General features: G+C 43.1%; 1 protein-coding gene across 1 annotated transcript; it reads right to left on the bottom strand.

Moving 5' to 3' along the window:
* Positions 1 to 1,059: 1,059 nt before the first annotated feature.
* Positions 1,060 to 3,211, bottom strand: LOC148024598 (berberine bridge enzyme-like D-1). The gene is made up of 2 exons (XM_087694220.1): positions 2,091 to 3,211; positions 1,060 to 1,890 (listed from the first exon to the last, which is right to left on the bottom strand). Exons 1-2 carry the CDS (start codon positions 3,123 to 3,125, stop codon positions 1,363 to 1,365), a joined length of 1,563 nt encoding a protein of 520 aa, XP_087550346.1. The 5' UTR covers positions 3,126 to 3,211; the 3' UTR covers positions 1,060 to 1,362.
* Positions 3,212 to 19,878: the final 16,667 nt, after the last annotated feature.

Raw genomic sequence — 19,878 nt, 5'->3', positions numbered from 1 at the left:
GGATTCATACAAACTTGTGTTGATAGGCTCTTTGGAATGCCTATCGTATCGGGTTGGCTTGACTATATTATTGAGCAAATTGTAACCTCTTTCATTATCGTATTCTAGTTGGAGCATTTGGTTGAATGGAGAGTATTCATGACAAAGGTCTAGAATCCTTTCAATGGATTGCCTCTGCCGAGAATGCAAAGCCCTGCCCTTGAATGTGGATGTTCTGCTATAGCCATGCACTTCTAGATTAGCAGATTGTGTAGCATGTTGAAAGTAAACACATCCACAATATCAGATGTAGTCAAGTCAATTTTAGTAGGTGGCTACGAAAGCAATGCATCATTCCAAGAGACTAGAGGGTTTGTCGAGAATTGGTTGACGGTCCAAGGTTTCGTTCGCAATCACTGTCATCGTTTTCGAGACCAAGATGGATGTATCAATGATACTCAAGAGTTGAAGTTGTAATGGCTTTGCATTGAGAATTTGTTTTGTGTAGTTTGATAATAGTGAGACCACATATTTGTTTTTGTCTTTGCTTGCAAGACATAGTCGGTATTTCATTATCATCATGTTGACTCCATGTTGTTGGCATGCAAGGATGAGAATAGTGATTGACAAAGCCATTATTACTTGTATTTCTTCTGTAGATGCATCGTTTTTTTGCAAGATGACTGCTTGATATTGCATTGTGACTATACCATAGGATGTGCACATTGTTAGTGTTCCAATGATGCTTTCACATTTTGTTGCCCAAGATTATTCGAATTTGTCTATGTCGGACCAAGTCGCAGCAAAAGGTTTTAATGATGTTTTTCTACAAGCCATAGTTGTCCTTTTCCTAGAAATCCTGAAGAATGCCTTATGACTTTGTTTTACATAGCATCTATTGATGTTAATGAGAACAATACATTTTTTATCATTCAACTACATTACACTTGTTCATGAAAATAATATGCTATACTTTGTAACTATAATTTTTTTTTGTTTCATTCGATTATTAGTTTTTCAAAATTTAAAAACTTTGAAAAACCAAGTAGGAAAACTAGGAAAAAGATAAAAGAAAAACGACATACTTTGCAAAGCCAGGCAAAGCAACCAAGAAAAATATTTTTTAAAAACAGCATGTAGCTGAACGTGTAAGAATTCTATAAAAAGATATGTGAAAATCCTCACGAATGATATTTTTGTAACATTTTCTGATAATAGCGTTGGTTCTTTTCTTTTTAATAGGCCAGATCAAATAGGTTGTCATGCCGCAGGAACTCGGGGACGAGAGAGAGAGAGAGAGCGCGAGCGAGAGAGGGAGGTAGGTAATTCCGTTATTGCTGGTTGTTTCATCTGTTACCACGTGCAAGAAGATCAAAACTGTCCTTAGAGCGATGTCGGGATGCTCTGGGGATGGCTGAACAGGTTTGTGGGATCGACCCGCCCTTTGATCTTCACAAGGCGCTCGAAGTTACCGCCAAAGTATTTCGGCCCCGCGGCCTTTCCATCCCCCAGATCAAGATCAATGTAGTTGACATAAGCAGCCCTCGCAGGAGTTTCTATGACATAAGAGCCCATATACGCATACAGCTTCCTCAGCCATGCAATCAGAGCAGCATCAGGTGACCCTGTGTCATCAGTCCATGTGGCTTGATATTGGATCACATACAGGTTCCCCGCCCTGTGCGGAAATGCAATGGCATCTGACTTTATAGTGTCCATCACACCCCCATATGGCTCAAAGATCATCCATCCCCTTGTGTTCTGCTCCATTATGTTAAAGGCCCCTGACAATGCCTGGCTTGTTAGCGCAACCTTCACATAGTCTGACTTGGCCTTGAAGTAGTTCTTGCTTGCTTGTTGCCTGCTCAGAAGCGCAGACGGACCAGAGACGCCGGCAATATTCGCGACCGCCTGTGTCAGCACAGCAGGACAAATGTATGCATCAATCTCTAAAGGACACATCGGTGCAATTGGAGCAGCAGCCATTTATACACACACAAACATGGAGCCGCTTATGCATAGCAGACATTTATGCACGCACAAATATCCTGAAAATAGCAGAGAAGCAAGCATTGTGATGTTTCTAACAAGGTATTGCAAATTATTCTTACCTCAATCCAATTTCCCTGCTTGCAGTTTGAGGCTGCCAGACCCAATAAGGGTAAAATTTTGTTCACAAGAGTTACTGTATCGCTAATGGTTCCCCAGTACTGTCCGTAAATGGAGGAACCGATATCTGTGGTTGATCCACTGGTGATCCCAGCCATGTACATAGCCACAAACAGCTCCCGCGAGGCACGGGGGGCAGCACTCTGCCATTGGTATGCGAGATCGGCAATGACCTGCTTCCCTGTTTTCCAGACATTGAAAGTGGTGATGACATCAGGGACAGGCACAAGCTTGAGTTTCCATGCCACCACAATGCCCCAACTGCCCCCACCACCTCCCCTAAGAGCCCAGAAAAGGTCACTGTCCTGAACACTGACTCTCCTGAGGAAAGTCCCATTGGCTAGCACCATCCGTGCCTCCCTCACAGTGTCAGCTGTAACACCATACTTCCTCGACAGCATCCCAAACCCCCCGCCTGCGATGTGGCCGCCTACCCCAATGGTTGCACAGGTCCCTGCAGTCAGGCCATACTGGGATGTTTTTTGAGAAATGGCATAGTAAACCTCACCCAAAGTAGCCCCTGCTTCCACCCACACGGTCTTGGAGGCTGTGTTGACAGTCACAGCATTCATGTTCATGAGGTCAAGTATGACAAAGGGGGCAGTGGCAGTGGAGGATATGCCCTCGTAGCTGTGGCCGTTGCTGCGGACGCGGATTGCATATTCAGCTGCGCGGATGCAGGCCCAGGCATACTGGACCTGCTTGGGGGAGGAAGGGAGGACAATGGCAGCTGGCTGGGGCACCCCGGGCTCAGTGAATCTGAGGTTCTGCAATGACAATTGGAGCAGAGCTGAGAAGGTGGAAGGGGTGGACTGAGGGGTGGTGAAGTTGAGTATGCCTTTGCTTGTGAAGCAGGAGGTAAGGCTATCCACAGTGGCTGCTGCACGGAGCAAGGGAGGGAAGGAGGAGAGGCAGAAGAGCGTTGTTATGATGAGTCCTGCATGGACAGGGGATCGGTGATGGTGAGCTTGATTCATTGCAGACTGTGATCAGATTGTTGGAACTCTGCGTCTGTTTGGGGGAGAAGGCTGATGAGCAATGCTAACTTTGCATCTGCGCTTAGTAGCAACAAACACTTATATACGTTAGCTCGCCTCACGAACAAACGGATAAGCCCGAAGTCCATATGTCTGAGGTTAGGGAGCCATGAACTACTTACACCTCGACATCTTACATTTCGAGCCATGATGATCAAGTAAACGTATACGGTGTGTATATATTTGTCAAGTTTTTATCTTGGTTCAAAGTCTTGCATGTGCAAGATTAGCCCTTCTTTTCTTTGCATAAGCCCTTGGACAAACGAGGATTTGTAGTCATTGTTAATGAGGATATGGATGGTGGACCAATTGCTTGGAAAACCAAAAGTATTTTAGGAACCATTATTATAGAAGCACGTCTCGAGCTTCCCATATCTACTAACAATGTGGAGGTTTATTAACAAAATGTCAATCCACTATTAAACACTTTCCAATATTGATACACTGCTTTCTGCGAGCAAGAAAATTTGATTGAACTATAGGCATGCCAAATGGTTATTGCTATTCTATTCATGGATTGTACTTCTAGGACAAAAGAAATGGATCACACTAGAGCCACACTAAATGATTATTGCTATATTTCAAATTTCCACTCAAGGATTGTACTTTTCTAGAGTATTGGCATAAAGTTGTAAATTAGGCACATGTAGCACCATGTCAAGCAACATGTGTGCATCACCGTCAAAATATGGTGATTGTTGCATGTCAAAATGACTATCCAATAGTATTATCATTGTCACCTTTAACTAAGTCAAAACAACTTTCTTGGGAGTCATGTAGCTTTCCACATATCAATCTCTAGACAACTTCATTGTGCATCATCAACTTTCCACATAACAATTGTCTTTAATAACTTTCCTTGTAGCCTTCCATGTGTAAATGATTTCGATAGCTTTCCTTATATTCCTTATATCCTTCCTGGCAATTATCTCCAATAGCTTTCCCTATAGCTTTCCATATAATGAGTTCTTTCTATAAGAACAACTCAATTATCTCAAATAGCTTTCCACTTATCAGTTCTTCTTATAGGAATATACTAATGATGTTTTGACTTTACCATGATACGCTCTACAATGTATCTAAAATTTAGAGGGTTTACTCTCTATACTATATTTGAAGGGCATATTGCATATGGGATTTGTCCGATTATATTTTTTCAACTTTCAAATACATATATTATTTCTTTTAAAAAGGTAAGAGACACACACTCGAACACACACAAGGGGGGTGCCTCCCCTCCAAACATTAGCCAACAGAGAAGCAACAACCACATTGGCATTTGTGCACAAACAAAATAGCTTGCAAGCCAAGTGAGCAACAAAGCTTGATCACGTTGGGATCCTCCTCCTTGATAACCTTACTTATAAGGAGGAGAACTAAGCGAGTGTCTACATGCACAAGAGCTCAAACTTACACAAGCACACCATGTCAATATATGTGTCAAACCAAATGATGCACCCAAAAAAACTTGAAGTTGAACTTAAGATTATGCACCCAAGCATCAACTACTAGGCCATCAACTTTGCGGCAACTAAACATGACTTTAAGGCCTAGACTTCATGATTATGACTTAAAAACCTTAGATTGGGCCTTTTATTATCGATGTTTCTTATCTCGTAGTGGGATTCACTAGGTCAAAATGGATTTGTATCTTGTATAGAAGATTTTTATGAGAAGTATAATACTATTTACATTTGTAGTTAAGCTTGGTTACACATGTTTTCTTATTATTTGATTGGTAAAGGCATAATGATACCAAAATCCGAAGCCTCTAAAGGGTATCTTACTTTTTTATTCAAAATAGAAAATATGCTAACGACTCAACTTACATGCAAACAATCAATAAAAGCTAACTAGATCTTAGACTAGCTAGTGTGTCCTAAAAGCTTGAACCAAATAATTGTGCCTTAGAATTTAGCCTTGGTAAGTGTTAACCACCATTCTACAAAATCTCCCTTGAGTGTGAAACTTCAAGAATCCCAAAATACAGAAACAAAGACACAAGTGCATCAATTATTTTTTGGAGCAAATAGGTGAAATTTTTCAAACACTTAAAATTTTTAAATAGCTCATGTGGCAGTGAGATCTGTGCTCAACTCTTGTGCAAGTTGTAATGTTTCCCAATGTTGGAGAGAAGCACTTGCAGATAGACAAAGTTGTGGGAACTAGCTTTCTATTCACTTCCAAAAGATCAATTTGAATTGATGTAAAGTTATGTGCATAGAGTAAGAAAGACCAACCAAGAGCCAAATGTCTATTTGAATTAATCTAAAGCTATATGTATAGGGTAAGAAAGACTAGTCAAGAGCCAAAAAGAAGGGTTGGATGCCCAAACCATCCATGTTTACAAATTAAAAAGTGAATGGATAAGCTCTGTATATGCAAACATGAGAGAGCCTCGTCTCTTGCTTCTTGCTTCTTATGCTTTCTTATGTGAACAATATGACACACTATGTTTGTGCATGCATGTGTGTGTGTGTGTGTGTGTGTGTGTGTGTGTGTGTGTGTGTGTGTGTGTGTGTGTGTTTGGAGAAACACTCCTCCTCCGTCTCCTCCTCCTCTTGTAGAGCTTGCATGGATTGATTTGAGAGCATTGGAAAGAGAGTATTCTTGAGGAACTACATTTGAATTGTGGAGCCATCAATGCATCATTGACTCTTGACTACAACAAGAGGGTGAGCCAATGAGTTTACTACACTTATGATCACTCAATCTTTTATGCTTTTGGAAATGAGAGATGGGAAATTAGATCAATGAGAAAGAGTTTATAATGGTTATGTAAGAGATATACATAGTTGCATCAGTCACAAAGCTCTTGAGTAAAATAAGAGTTCTATCAAGTTTTGTACTTGTGCTTGCCATTAGGAGAAATATGGACTCTTTTTTTTCCCCTTAGGGAGTGTATAAACAAATATAGGCCTAACCAATGAGAGAGTTGTGATTATAGATTCATGTAACAAGAATCTTCTAGTCATATCTTGGCCCAAATCATACCTCAGCAATAAAACAAGGGGAAATGTGGGGAATACAATGCTGACACTTCCTGGAAGTTTGTGATTCGAATTTTCATTTTTTTATTTTTTAATGTTTGACTTTTCATTTCTTCCCTTTTCAGTTTTCCCCTCTTTCTTAGGCGGAACTCAAATTTATCATATCTATTTCCCCACTTCTTTTTTCATGACAAAATCTTACAACCTCATTGTTGCTTGCCCTATCTATAACCCTGTGAAATTTCATTTCCTCTACACAAACACAGAGTGAGTTTCACACATTTTATGAGAGCAAAGCTTGTTCTACCAAAGCCCTAAGATTTTCTTCACAAACCTTTACACGTATATTGTTCTCTTCCATGGATGTTCTATGGTAAAGTTTCACCTTATTTTGACAAAACCTGTGCAAGTTATGTGCATTCTTTGACATGTAATTTCTTTTGTTTTGGTACTCTAGGAGTCTCTTACAGTCAAGAAAAATGATCTTTTGAACACTCAACTTCTTCTTCAACATCTTATGGTTTTTTTGTAAACAAAGTTATAGTTATGTTGTCTTGTTTTTCTGCTGCTCCATAGTTAAATTTTATCTCATTTGGACAAAATGTATGCAAGCTATATGCATACTAAGTTTTCTTTTGTTTTTTTACTGCAAGAGTCTTCAACTCAACTTCTTCAACATCTTTGGGCTTCTTTGCAAAGAGAGCCACAGGTATATTGCCACTTTTTTCTGTTGCTCCATGTTTAAGTTTCAACTCATTTGGACAAAGCCTATGTAAGTTATATATATGCTTTGACTCGATATTTCTTTTGTTTTTGTACTCTAGGAATTTATCGTTGAAGGAACAATGGTCTTGTTATAAGTCAACTTCTTGTTCAGTATCTCTAGGCTTCTTTGTGAAAGAATTAAAGGTACAATGTTTTTTTACTTGCTCCATTTAAATTTCCTTTCATTTGGAGAGAACATTTGCAAATTATACACATCACTACAAAATACAGACCTTATACCGACATTGAAAGTGACGAAAATGTTCATAAAGAAATTTGTCCCCGTCGTTGCAAAAAACGTCGATATTAGCGATGCCATAGAACAGTTAGTATCAGTATCGCTATTTGCATCACTATTAGCGTTGTATTTGCGATGATGATAGATAGAGATGCTTTGCGACGCTAATAGCGACGCGTGCAGTAAATTTGCGACGCTAATAGCGGCGGTAACAGGGGAAAAAATTTTATGCAAAGTGTACTTGAATCATAACACTGATACATAAAATAAATACAAGATCGCGTAAGGAAAGCGACAATACAATCATGGCAAGATACTACTACTACATAGAAAATGCCTACACAAATCACGTGACCAAAAAAGAAGAGCATGTGCACTCCACGGATCCAAGGACAAGCTATAGATCCTCGCCATCTAAAACCTTGTCCTTCTGTAAAGGAGCATCGAACAAACTCTGCAAAAAAAGAAACAACTACACATCAATCCACCATACAATAATGCATTTTAATTAAAATTAGTAATTTGGGCAAGAAAGATGAGTGACTTATAGGGCCACCACGTCCATACAATCGGTCAATCAATGCAGTGAGACTGTCTCTCTATGCATATCTAGTCTGTAAGCTGGTGGGATCACATTTTGTAATGGAGTGTTGCAAAGACAACAGAATACAACTGTTAGAAGCATGATTGTCAGTACAAGGGATATTGCAAAAAAAATAAGCAAGCAGAACAAAAGAAAAACTTACAAAGTCCTCCAGATATGTCCTGTGGCTGCCACTTCTAAGATGATGGACCACTCCTGCCTCCAATCGTGCCCTCGCCGCCTCGCGCTGCTGTCTCCAATGTCCTGGAGAATCTGTAGCCTCCTCCCTGAGTTAGCACCAATCGTCTGCATCTAGCCACTCGGGCATTGAGGCCCCACTCTTAAGTGCCTTGCGTGCATTCGATCTGTAACGTGTCCACTAACATCCTCTAGGACACGTCTTAGCAGTCCATCGGAAAGGTTGTCTAGAAGACTCCACCCGGCACTCCCATGGAATGTTGCGGGTTTTGTAATCTAGGACTTTCCGCGTCTGCCCCGTAACGGAAGTGTCCTGGGCGCTTTCCACTTAGGATCGAACGGAATTGTTTGGTTGTTTGCTAACAGCGACTAGCGTCAGACCTGATCGAACTACTTTACGCAGAACGCTCGGTCTGAAGCGAATTCATGCTGCACTTGGTTCAAGGAGAATGGGAAACGAGAGGGATGCAAGGCTCGACCTCTCTGCCAAAGGCATAGTCCCATTCTGTTCCCCTAAAACAGCCTGAATCGGGTAATCGGTACTTCCAAGTCATTGTTCTCCTTGCTTGTTTTGGTGATGACGATCATCCTTCTGTTCGTCGAAGACCTTGAGAAAAGTTCCCGGCTAACCAGGACCACCCATCCGTAGGACGGACCCATGGTCCATCCTCCGCACTTTCCTCGGTTTGTTTTAATTATGTAATTACCTACCACATTAGTTTGACACATACAAACAGCTTCCTTGATTAACCCTGTTAAGCACTGGTTCCTTCACGTAATCTTATCACAGGACATAAAGAAAACAATGTCAAACAACTCCTTTATTATCATTATATCCTTTTATCTTTGAAATACAAGGAGTTCCCGCCCGTAGGTGCATTCATAATCCGCCCGAAGGCTATCCAGTAATCCTTCCTGTGATTACTATCCCAAGTTTCCGCCCGTAGACTAGTATGCGGGCCTCGAGATCCAATCCCGAGTCACGTTAGTCTCTTGTGCAGGGCCCGGAAGGCGAGGGATTTACAGCCAGAGCCCCCCCTGGCACCCAAGCGTCCTCCTGCTCCAAGCAGAACTCAACGGAGAGACCTCTCACGGCGGGTTCGGTCCACGTTCCCGGCGCGGTTCACAACCCCCTTGGTTAGGGTCAGGCAGGCAGTCGGGGGTAACTGAAGCTGCCTCTCAGGCACCAACCTGAAGCTTTAGATATATTTTCATCCTTTAGTTCATTGAGCAAACAATGCAAACAGTCCTTTCTAACTTTTACAAACACAATCAAATTCCAATGGCCGTTTGGCTGGCAAACTGTCAAGGAGTAACTCCTTTTCCTCCGAATGCAACCCGCATTCGATCCAGAATCAATTGCAACTTGGCAAGATTCCTATCATTCTTAGGGTCAGGGTCATACCCTTCCAATACATTAGGTTTGTTGTGGCAGGATCCAGCGACCATGTCGCCTTAGTTTATTGTCGGTCATTTGCTTCAAGGCAACGCCTAATCTTCCTTTCCCTTGGCAATTACTTTTCCAAGGAAAGTGAGTTAACAGGATGATTACTCATCCTCTTGTAAGTTAAATTCTTTCAATAACTTGCTGATCTCATTTCGAGAGATGACAAGACTCTTTGCGGACAAATCCCAAATCTATACAATACTGCAGCTTTGTGCACAAGTATTGCATCTATTTCACGGAATCCTTCTATCCATTTCTTAGCGTTCCGATCACAGATTTTAACCCTAGCTGAGTAACGGGATTTTGGGTTATCCTCCAAGTCATTTCTAATTAGGTTTGGCTCATGATTCTAGAATATGCAACTCCGTCGGAGTTCCATCATGATCCTTAGGATAAAACCTTAGATCATTTCATGAATAAACAACCAATCGCTTCGACATTTTGTGAATGCGTGTAAGATCCTTAGACTCACAGTTTTTGTCTTAAGCGGGGTCGAATTATCCTTGCACTAAATCCTAGTTATCTCTTAGGATTCCTATCATATTGACTCAGTCATGTTTATACGAATCCTTGATGTTTATATTACCTAGTCAATTCAATTAGGCTTGTTCTGCGACAAGAATGATCCTTCTAGGGTGATAAACCAAATCTAACGGGATCCAATTCGCGTAAACATGCGATTGATTGCCGTTTCCTTGGTAAGGTAAAATTACTTACTAATCTGTACGCTAACTTTCCTAAGTCTCCCTAGGGTTTACCAATTAATCATGCCTACTACTTTGTAGTCTATGCTTTCGAAACTTATGCATTGGCGAACCATGCAATCTTTCCTTGGTGCACGATAATCTAGCTACAGCTTTTCCTAGGACCTTCTAGGTCTTACATCAATAGTCGTACCTACAACCTTGTAGTTTATCCTTTGGCATCTTATGCATTTACACCTAATTACGACTCTTTAATGATTGATCCTTTTCTCATGACGGCTACGCAATTTCCTAACATTCTCCTAGCCACTAAGTCGTTGATGATACTCAAGCGAAACTAGTGTTATTCTATTCCATCTTATAACTATGTTGCAAGTCATACATTTACTTTAGTACCCTATTAGTTCTTTCCGATTGGAACCTTATGGTGCTAGACTTTCCTTATGAAATCATTATGAGAGGTATGTTACCTAATGTGCATATACGCTTAATTCATCATATCTAGGATGGCAACTAAGGCACATATAAACTCCGTTTCCTTGCTTAGGATTAGATTCCTTACCTTGATAAGGTACCAACTACATGCATCTAACCCTCTAATCGTTCAATCTTTCATAATGTTCAAAAGATGCATTTCTTTCAATTTCCATATGCATATTAAACGTAAACATGAAATTCCCTTTCTAAGCGCGCCTAATCATTTCCTTATGCGGAATTAACACGGAAGAACCTGGACTTGTGGAGTCGGGGTGATGTCCACTTGCACATTCGGAGTCGAGCCTCCCGCGGTCGCATCTTGGGATCTTTTTTGGAGCCATCGTAGTCGTAAATTCGACTTCCGATCTGCCTTTGTGCTTGTATGCGGATGGGTTCCTCTTCGGGATAGAGCTTGCGACAAAAGCTTAGGACTCTCCACGAATTCGAATCGGCACGGTAATTGGACGGCTTGCGGCTTAACCCTTCTTGCGGAGATCACTCGATGGATCTTGCGGTGGTCTTTGAGGCTCCACCGTCTCTACTTCTTTGGAAATCCCGGTCTTTAACGGATCTTCGAGGAGATACTGTGGGAAAGGCCTTTTGGCCAAATGGTGGGAAAATTTCCCCTAAAATGGGTGACAAAGGATAGGAGATTTTGGGTCGTGGGAAGGGGGTCTAGGGAGGCCCCCCCTATGGAAGCTTCCAAAGGAGCTTCTTTTTCTTCAACTCCACGTGGGGAAAGGAGGTGTCGTGGACGACGTGTCGGCGGCTCGAATCTGGACGGTGGACAGGCGGCAGAATGGTCGGCGGGGCTGGCGACAGCTGCGTTCGATGGCGGCAGCAGCACGGCAGACCGTGGCAGCGGCGGCCAGGCCGGACTGGGCGGCAGCAATCGGCTGGCGATCTGGCGGCTTCCCACGACGGCCTCTCCTCCTCCTCTCAGAGTCTTTGCCCCTCCTCTCCCTCCTTAAGCACACGACTTCCTCCTTTTCTCTCCCCATAGAGTCCTCTCCAGTCTTCTCCCTTAAGCCACCCCCCCCATCAAGGGGGTGTTTTTATAGCCAGTGGGGGTGGGGAAGGGATCTCCCCCACGTGGGGGATCTTCCCATGCAAACTCCTCTTTCCCATCCCCCCCCACACACTCCCTTTCCTCCAGCCATGCATCGGCTGGGGGAAAGGGATAAATACATAAAAAAAATTGCCTTTAATTAATTAAATTGCCCCTCCCAAGAGGGTGTTTCCGTGCGGCTTGCGGTTTTGAACACCCGGTTCGATTTACCATTCGCAGAAGACCCTATTTCCCTCGTGCGGCTCACACATTACGTGGCCAATAATTTAAATGCGAGAGATACCCTTTGCACAGGGTTTGCACGGCTTGTGGGAAGTAATATTTACGATACGATCACGCAGAAATATTACATTCTCTCCCCCTTAGAAGAATCGAGATGTCCTCATCTCGAGATAAACTGGGGATATTGAAGATTGAGAGAGCTTTCATCCATCCAGGTAGCATCCTCTTCGGGATAATCTTGCCACTGGACGAGGCATTCTCTCAAGGTTCTAGATCTCAACTGTCTCTCCCTGACCATGGCCAATACCTTGACGGTGTCCCTCGCTGAGGTTGGGGCATTGCTTTCTGAAGTGACCGAGTTCATTGCAGTGGAAACATCGGATGTTTCGGCCATTACCGTGAGTAGGAACAAAGTTGTTGACGTTATTTGTCCTTGCCTTCTTTCTTTGACCCTGATTGTGGCCTTGAACTCTCTTAACCTGGGGTCTGAATGCTCCTCCGCTTGGGTCGCTATAAGACCAATTCTTAATACTCCTTGGTTTAGCTTGCACTTCCTGAATTATGGGTGCCGCTCGAATGAGTGCATCCTGAAGATCTGATGGTCTCATAGATTCGAGACGGGTATTTACAGGTGGATTTAAGCCTGCGCAAAATTTGGACACCTGCTGTGTCGTGTCCATTCGTGGCGCATACTTCAAGAGTGAGACAAAATTAGAGTAGTATGCGTCAAGCGTGAGTCCTAACTGTTTTAGCTCATAGAACTCATTCATTTTCTGTGTACGATATGCGGGTGGCAAATATCTCCCTTGCACGGCTTGCTTTAACTTCTCCCAGGTAACGGAACCCTCTGAGATCCCTTGATCCCTGCACCATTGCTTCCACCATAGTCTGGCTTCACCAGTGAGTTTTAATTTGGCGAGCATGGCCTGATTGGTTGGTGCAGTGCCAGCGGCTTTGAAGTAGTCCTCCATAGATTCAATCCAAATCTCAGCGTCCGTCTGGACGAATCTGCCTCTCCCGTCAAACTCGGGTGGCTTTATTTGTTTGAGGAGAAACTTCTTCTCCTGGATCACAGTAGTACTTGATGTAGGGGGCGAATTTGGAACCTGTACCTGGGGTTGTGCCTGGACTTGTCTACAGGAACTGTGTAATAGTAGGGTTTTGGGTCATGTATCTTTAGGAATCGATAATTCATCGGAAGTTCGGGATATCCTTTCCGCTGGAAACCATACTTCCCATGGCGTCCCAATACCTTGATCCTATCAGCTGGAATTACACGGGTTACTTCCTCATAAACATATGAGTTTAATTCAACCCTCCGACCTTGAATATGCAAAGTCGAATTCACGTGAGCTTCCACAAAAATGAACAGCTTCACGACTTTCAAATCTTCCAACCACTTGATCCTCTTCAAGTTGGTTTGTAGATAAGCAAACCGGTGGGCAGCTATGTAGTAGATTCCTAAAGACCCAGTCCATCTTCGCTCTATATATAGAGGTGATGGGTTATAAATCCGCTCCAAGATGTTCATCATCTCAACCCTCTGTCGGTAATCCGTGGAATGCATCGCGGTCATAAACATGACTTGGAACACCAAGAACTTGTTCCATGCTTCGTAATTCTGGAAGACAGCATTAAAGTAAGGAAATGTTTGGGACACAACATTTGCTTTACTTCCTCTTATTAAAATTTTCTAAAACAAGTCCTTTGTTGGTTTGCTCTGATACCAACTGTAACGTGTCCACTAACATCCTCTAGGACACGTCTTAGCAGTCCATCGGAAAGGTTGTCTAGAAGACTCCACCCGGCACTCCCATGGAATGTTGCGGGTTTTGTAATCTAGGACTTTCCGCGTCTGCCCCGTAACGGAAGTGTCCTGGGCGCTTTCCACTTAGGATCGAACGGAATTGTTTGGTTGTTTGCTAACAGCGACTAGCGTCAGACCTGATCGAACTACTTTACGCAGAACGCTCGGTCTGAAGCGAATTCATGCTGCACTTGGTTCAAGGAGAATGGGAAACGAGAGGGATGCAAGGCTCGACCTCTCTGCCAAAGGCATAGTCCCATTCTGTTCCCCTAAAACAGCCTGAATCGGGTAATCGGTACTTCCAAGTCATTGTTCTCCTTGCTTGTTTTGGTGATGACGATCATCCTTCTGTTCGTCGAAGACCTTGAGAAAAGTTCCCGGCTAACCGGGACCACCCATCCGTAGGACGGACCCATGGTCCATCCTCCGCACTTTCCTCGGTTTGTTTTAATTATGTAATTACCTACCACATTAGTTTGACACATACAAACAGCTTCCTTGATTAACCCTGTTAAGCACTGGTTCCTTCACGTAATCTTATCACAGGACATAAAGAAAACAATGTCAAACAACTCCTTTATTATCATTATATCCTTTTATCTTTGAAATACAAGGAGTTCCCGCCCGTAGGCGCATTCATAATCCGCCCGAAGGCTATCCAGTAATCCTTCCTGTGATTACTATCCCAAGTTTCCGCCCGTAGACTAGTATGCGGGCCTCGAGATCCAATCCCGAGTCACGTTAGTCTCTTGTGCAGGGCCCGGAAGGCGAGGGATTTACAGCCAGAGCCCCCCCTGGCACCCAAGCGTCCTCCTGCTCCAAGCAGAACTCAACCGAGAGACCTCTCACGGCGGGTTCGGTCCACGTTCCCGGCGCGGTTCACAACCCTCTTGGTTAGGGTCAGGCAGGCAGTCGGGGGTAACTGAAGCTGCCTCTCAGGCACCAACCTGAAGCTTTAGATATATTTTCATCCTTTAGTTCATTGAGCAAACAATGCAAACAGTCCTTTCTAACTTTTACAAACACAATCAAATTCCAATGGCCGTTTGGCTAGCAAACTGTCAAGGAGTAACTCCTTTTCCTCCGAATGCAACCCGCATTCGATCCAGAATCAATTGCAACTTGGCAAGATTCCTATCATTCTTAGGGTCAGGGTCATACCCTTCCAATACATTAGGTTTGTTGTGGCAGGATCCAGCGACCATGTCGCCTTAGTTTATTGTCGGTCATTTGCTTCAAGGCAACGCCTAATCTTCCTTTCCCTTGGCAATTACTTTTCCAAGGAAAGTGAGTTAACAGGATGATTACTCATCCTCTTGTAAGTTAAATTCTTTCAATAACTTGCTGATCTCATTTCGAGAGATGACAAGACTCTTTGCGGACAAATCCCAAATCTATACAATACTGCAGCTTTGTGCACAAGTATTGCATCTATTTCACGGAATCCTTCTATCCATTTCTTAGCGTTCCGATCACGGATTTTAACCCTAGCTGAGTAACGGGATTTCGGGGTATCCTCCAAGTCATTTCTAATTAGGTTTGGCTCATGATTCTAGAATATGCAACTCCGTCGGAGTTCCATCATGATCCTTAGGATAAAACCTTAGATCATTTCATGAATAAACAACCAATCGCTTCGACATTTTGTGAATGCGTGTAAGATCCTTAGACTCACAGTTTTTGTCTTAAGCGGGGTCGAATTATCCTTGCACTAAATCCTAGTTATCTCTTAGGATTCCTATCATATTGACTCAGTCATGTTTATACGAATCCTTGATGTTTATATTACCTAGTCAATTCAATTAGGCTTGTTCTGCGACAAGAATGATCCTTCTAGGGTGATAAACCAAATCTAACGGGATCCAATTCGCGTAAACATGCGATTGATTGCCGTTTCCTTGGTAAGGTAAAATTACTTACTAATCTGTACGCTAACTTTCCTAAGTCTCCCTAGGGTTTACCAATTAATCATGCCTACTACTTTGTAGTCTATGCTTTCGAAACTTATGCATTGGCAGACCATGCAATCTTTCCTTGGTGCACGATAATCTAGCTACAGCTTTTCCTAGGACCTTCTAGGTCTTACATCAATAGTCGTACCTACAACCTTGTAGTTTATCCTTTGGCATCTTATGCATTTACACCTAATTACGACTCTTTAATGATTGATCCTTTTCTCATGACAGCTACGCAATTTCCTAACATTCTCCTAGCCACTAAGTCGTTGATGATACTCAAGCGAAACTAGTGTTATTCTATTCCATCTTATAACTATGTTGCAAGTCATACGTTCACTTTAGTACCCTATTAGTTCTTTCCGATTGGAACCTTATGGTGCTAGACTTTCCTTATGAAATCATTATGAGAGGTATGTTACCTAATGTGCATATACGCTTAATTCATCATATCTAGGATGGCAACTAAGGCACATATAAACTCCGTTTCCTTGCTTAGGATTAGATTCCTTACCTTGATAAGGTACCAACTACATGCATCTAACCCTCTAATCGTTCAATCTTTCATAATGTTCAAAAGATGCATTTCTTTCAATTTCCATATGCATATTAAACGTAAACATGAAATTCCCTTTCTAAGCGCGCCTAATCATTTCCTTATGCAGAATTAACACGGAAGAACCTGGACTTGTGGAGTCGGGGTGATGTCCACTTGCACATTCGGAGTCGAGCCTCCCGCGGTCGCATCTTGGGATCTTTTTTGGAGCCATCGTAGTCGTAAATTCGACTTCCGATCTGCCTTTGTGCTTGTATGCGGATGGGTTCCTCTTCGGGATAGAGCTTGCGACAAAAGCTTAGGACTCTCCACGAATTCGAATCGGCACGGTAATTGGACGGCTTGCGGCTTAACCCTTCTTGCGGAGATCACTCGATGGATCTTGCGGTGGTCTTTGAGGCTCCGCCGTCTCTACTTCTTTGGAAATTCCGGTCTTTAACGGATCTTCGAGGAGATACTGTGGGAAAGGCCTTTTGGCCAAATGGTGGGAAAATTTCCCCTAAAATGGGTGACAAAGGATAGGAGATTTTGGGTCGTGGGAAGGGGGTCTAGGGAGGCCCCCCTATGGAAGCTTCTAAGAAGCTTTCAAAGGAGCTTCTTTTTCCTCAACTCCACGTGGGGAAAGGAGGTGTCGTGGACGACGTGTCGGCGGCTCGAATCTGGACGGTGGACAGGCGGCAGAATGGTCGGCGGGGCTGGCGACAGCTGCGTTCGATGGCGGCAGCAGCACGGCGGACCGTGGCAGCGGCGGCCAGGCCGGTCTGGGCGGCAGCAATCGGCTGGCGATCTGGCGGCTTCCCACGACGGCCTCTCCTCCTCCTCTCAGAGTCTTTGCCCCTCCTCTCCCTCCTTAAGCACACGACTTCCTCCTCTTCTCTCCCCACAGAGTCCTCTCCAGTCTTCTCCCTTAAGCCACCCCCCCCCATCAAGGGGGTGTTTTTATAGCCAGTGGGGGTGGGGAAGGGGTCTCCCCCACGTGGGGGATCTTCCCATGCAAACTCCTCTTTCCCATCCCCCCCCACACACTCCCTTTCCTCCAGCCATGCATCGGCTGGGGGGAAGGGATAAATACATAAAAAAATTTGCCTTTAATTAATTAAATTGCCCCTCCCAAGAGGGTGTTTCCGTGCGGCTTGCGGTTTTGAACACCCGGTTCGATTTACCATTCGCAGAAGACCCTATTTCCCTCGTGCGGCTCACACATTACGTGGCCAATAATTTAAATGCGAGAGATACCCTTTGCACAGGGTTTGCACGGCTTGTGGGAAGTAATATTTACGATACGATCACGCGGAAATATTACACGATCGTCTGTGTGACATGTATGCATGCATGCACTCCATCGTCCAGCCTGTGGAAAACCTATATGCTGTTACGACAGGTACTAGAAACTCCTCATGCAAGGATGCTACTATGTATTCCTTGCTCCCCTCTGGTATGTTCTTCTAATGATCCGAGACGTTGTGCCGAAAAACTTGTTGACACAACTCTCTCATACGAGCCATCACCCTTCTCCCCTCATCATTCATGATGATGGCTCCTGTCCTATCATCTACAAGGTATCCATACCCCTCTAGGGTATGCCTAAGATGTGTCCTCTCCCACCTCCGACCATGATCCTGGGCATATCCAAGAGACCCCTGTACATCTGGTGTACCTATGGGGGTAGTATCTCTTGGAGTAGCACCCATAGGGGTTCCATCTACGAACATCTGAGCAAAAGCTAGAGTGACTGGAGTAGACATCCCAACAGGTGTGAAAAATCCCATAGGTGACGCAACTCCAGTGAGATAAAGACACTGGGTCAGTACCTCGACAACAACCACCTGAGCCATGCTCTCTTGAACCGCCACGAGAGCGAGGAGTAGCATCTCGAGCCAACTGTGAGCTCATTGCATCCATGTCTCCGCAGTATCCCCCAAAACCACTCCCTCCGTCTGACCCAAGTCTAGATTGGAGCGTTGACCTCCTCTACTGGAAACTAAAGCATTAGAGCACATTGAAGTAGATCTAAGAGAACGGCCTGATGGTGTCCAAGACAGCTCCTGGTTCGCTATATCTCTGAATCAAGCCATCTGATGTGGAGACATACACGTGAAGATCTCTTGTAGCTCCTCGTCACTCATCCCTCGACTCATCGTGCTGATCTAAATATCCACAAAGTTCACTTGCACATATAAAAATTGATGTTAGCATAATCAATATAAATCAAGCAAAGCACGATAATATAAATCTTTAAAAAATAATCTTACTTAAAATGCATATCTTATGTACCTTTATAAGTATACATGCATGGATGTTGTTGTAGTCCATGCCAAGCTTTCGTAAAACATGTCGTGCATCATCACGAGACTCATGTATGGTATTTGCAAGTGGTAATATATTATACTTCAATATCTTGGAAAAAATCATAAAACACCTTGAAAAAGCATAAATAATTTTTATGATAGTACGAAAAAGAAATCAACGAAGCGTACGTACAAGGTACCTGAAAAAATCGGTTACACTCACATCCCTCCACTTGTATTTTGCTTGCACACTTAGGAGTGCAAGCAGTGTCTTGAAGTGAGATACTCGACACCCATCATATAATGGTATGGATGCTTCTTCTCTAAGCGGATTAGATGTCTCGACATCCATGGGGATCAATGCATCAATCATTGCCTCCATCTCAGGCTCCAAGATTGTAGGAAACTTTGGAAGGTTGCTTGTCTCCTCTGGTATTGACAGTGTAGATTGGATAGTACCTTCCAAGTGGTGGATTGGCTCAGGCACTCCATCCATCACATGTCCATGAACTCTTATAATTGACCGTAAAGGGTGCACTTCTCCTTGGGACAAAACGTCACCTCCCTGGATAGCAAATTTGATAGTCACACCCAATGTTTTTGTATATGATATTCAATTAGTTTGCGAATACAATGCATGATTGATATACACTTTTCTTACCATTTGCTCAAAATCTAAGATCGCCTTATCAATTATCTCTAATTGAAACTCATCGAAGCGTTGTATGTGTTCTATAGACAATCGATGTTTTCGTCTAATTGCCAGCTTACATTGAGAGCAAGGACATGGAACACGCTAATTAAGATATGCTTTGCGATCTTAAATATCACGACCTTCATTGTTTTCCATTTGGTCTATGTTACGACAAACAATTTGTCTTTGTTATCATTCTTTTTTTCTTTCTTAAATTGTTTGAGAAGAGATTTCTTCTCTTGTAACTCAACAAAATTAACATATGTAAAGTCTCCACCCACCCACAAATTAACATATGTCAGAGTGTTTCTCATCTCGTGGTATTGCACCGAACCTCGCCACTACTACTACTACTACTACTACTACTATTACTATTACTATTACTACTACTAGAAACAAGAAAAGAAGAATTAAGTTAAAGAACAAGATCTTACCCCCTCTTTGCTTTTTTATCCATTCATTCTCTTCTCTCCCTCCATCTCTCTCTCTTTCTCTCTTTCTTTATTATTTTGTATGTTTATTCCGTCTCTCTCGTTCCTTATTTCTTTTTCTCTTTCTCTCCCTCTGTCGTTTCCTTTAACAAAACATCTCTCTCTCTCTCTCTCTCCTTCTACTACTACCACTACTACTACAACAATAAACAAGAAAAAAAGAAAAAACAACAACAAGTACTACAACAACAACAACAAACAAGATTTTT

This window comes from Lygodium microphyllum, chromosome 15 (assembly GCF_053477565.2).
Source record: "Lygodium microphyllum isolate KBCC chromosome 15, Lygodium_microphyllum_v1.1.10, whole genome shotgun sequence".
Taxonomy (NCBI): domain Eukaryota; kingdom Viridiplantae; phylum Streptophyta; class Polypodiopsida; order Schizaeales; family Lygodiaceae; genus Lygodium; species Lygodium microphyllum.
Note: the sequence above shows the minus strand (reverse complement) of the source record. Positions and strands in the feature narration are given on the sequence as shown.

Bases quoted from the DNA above. Each gene is read 5' to 3' on its own strand.
- LOC148024598 (XM_087694220.1), bottom strand. From the start codon at position 3,125: ATGAATCAAGCTCACCATCACCGATCCCCTGTCCATGCAGGACTCATC. The intron at 1,891-2,090 runs GTAAGAATAATT...GTGCTGACACAG, and splicing joins AGCAGGGAAATTGGATTGAG to GCGGTCGCGAATATTGCCGG.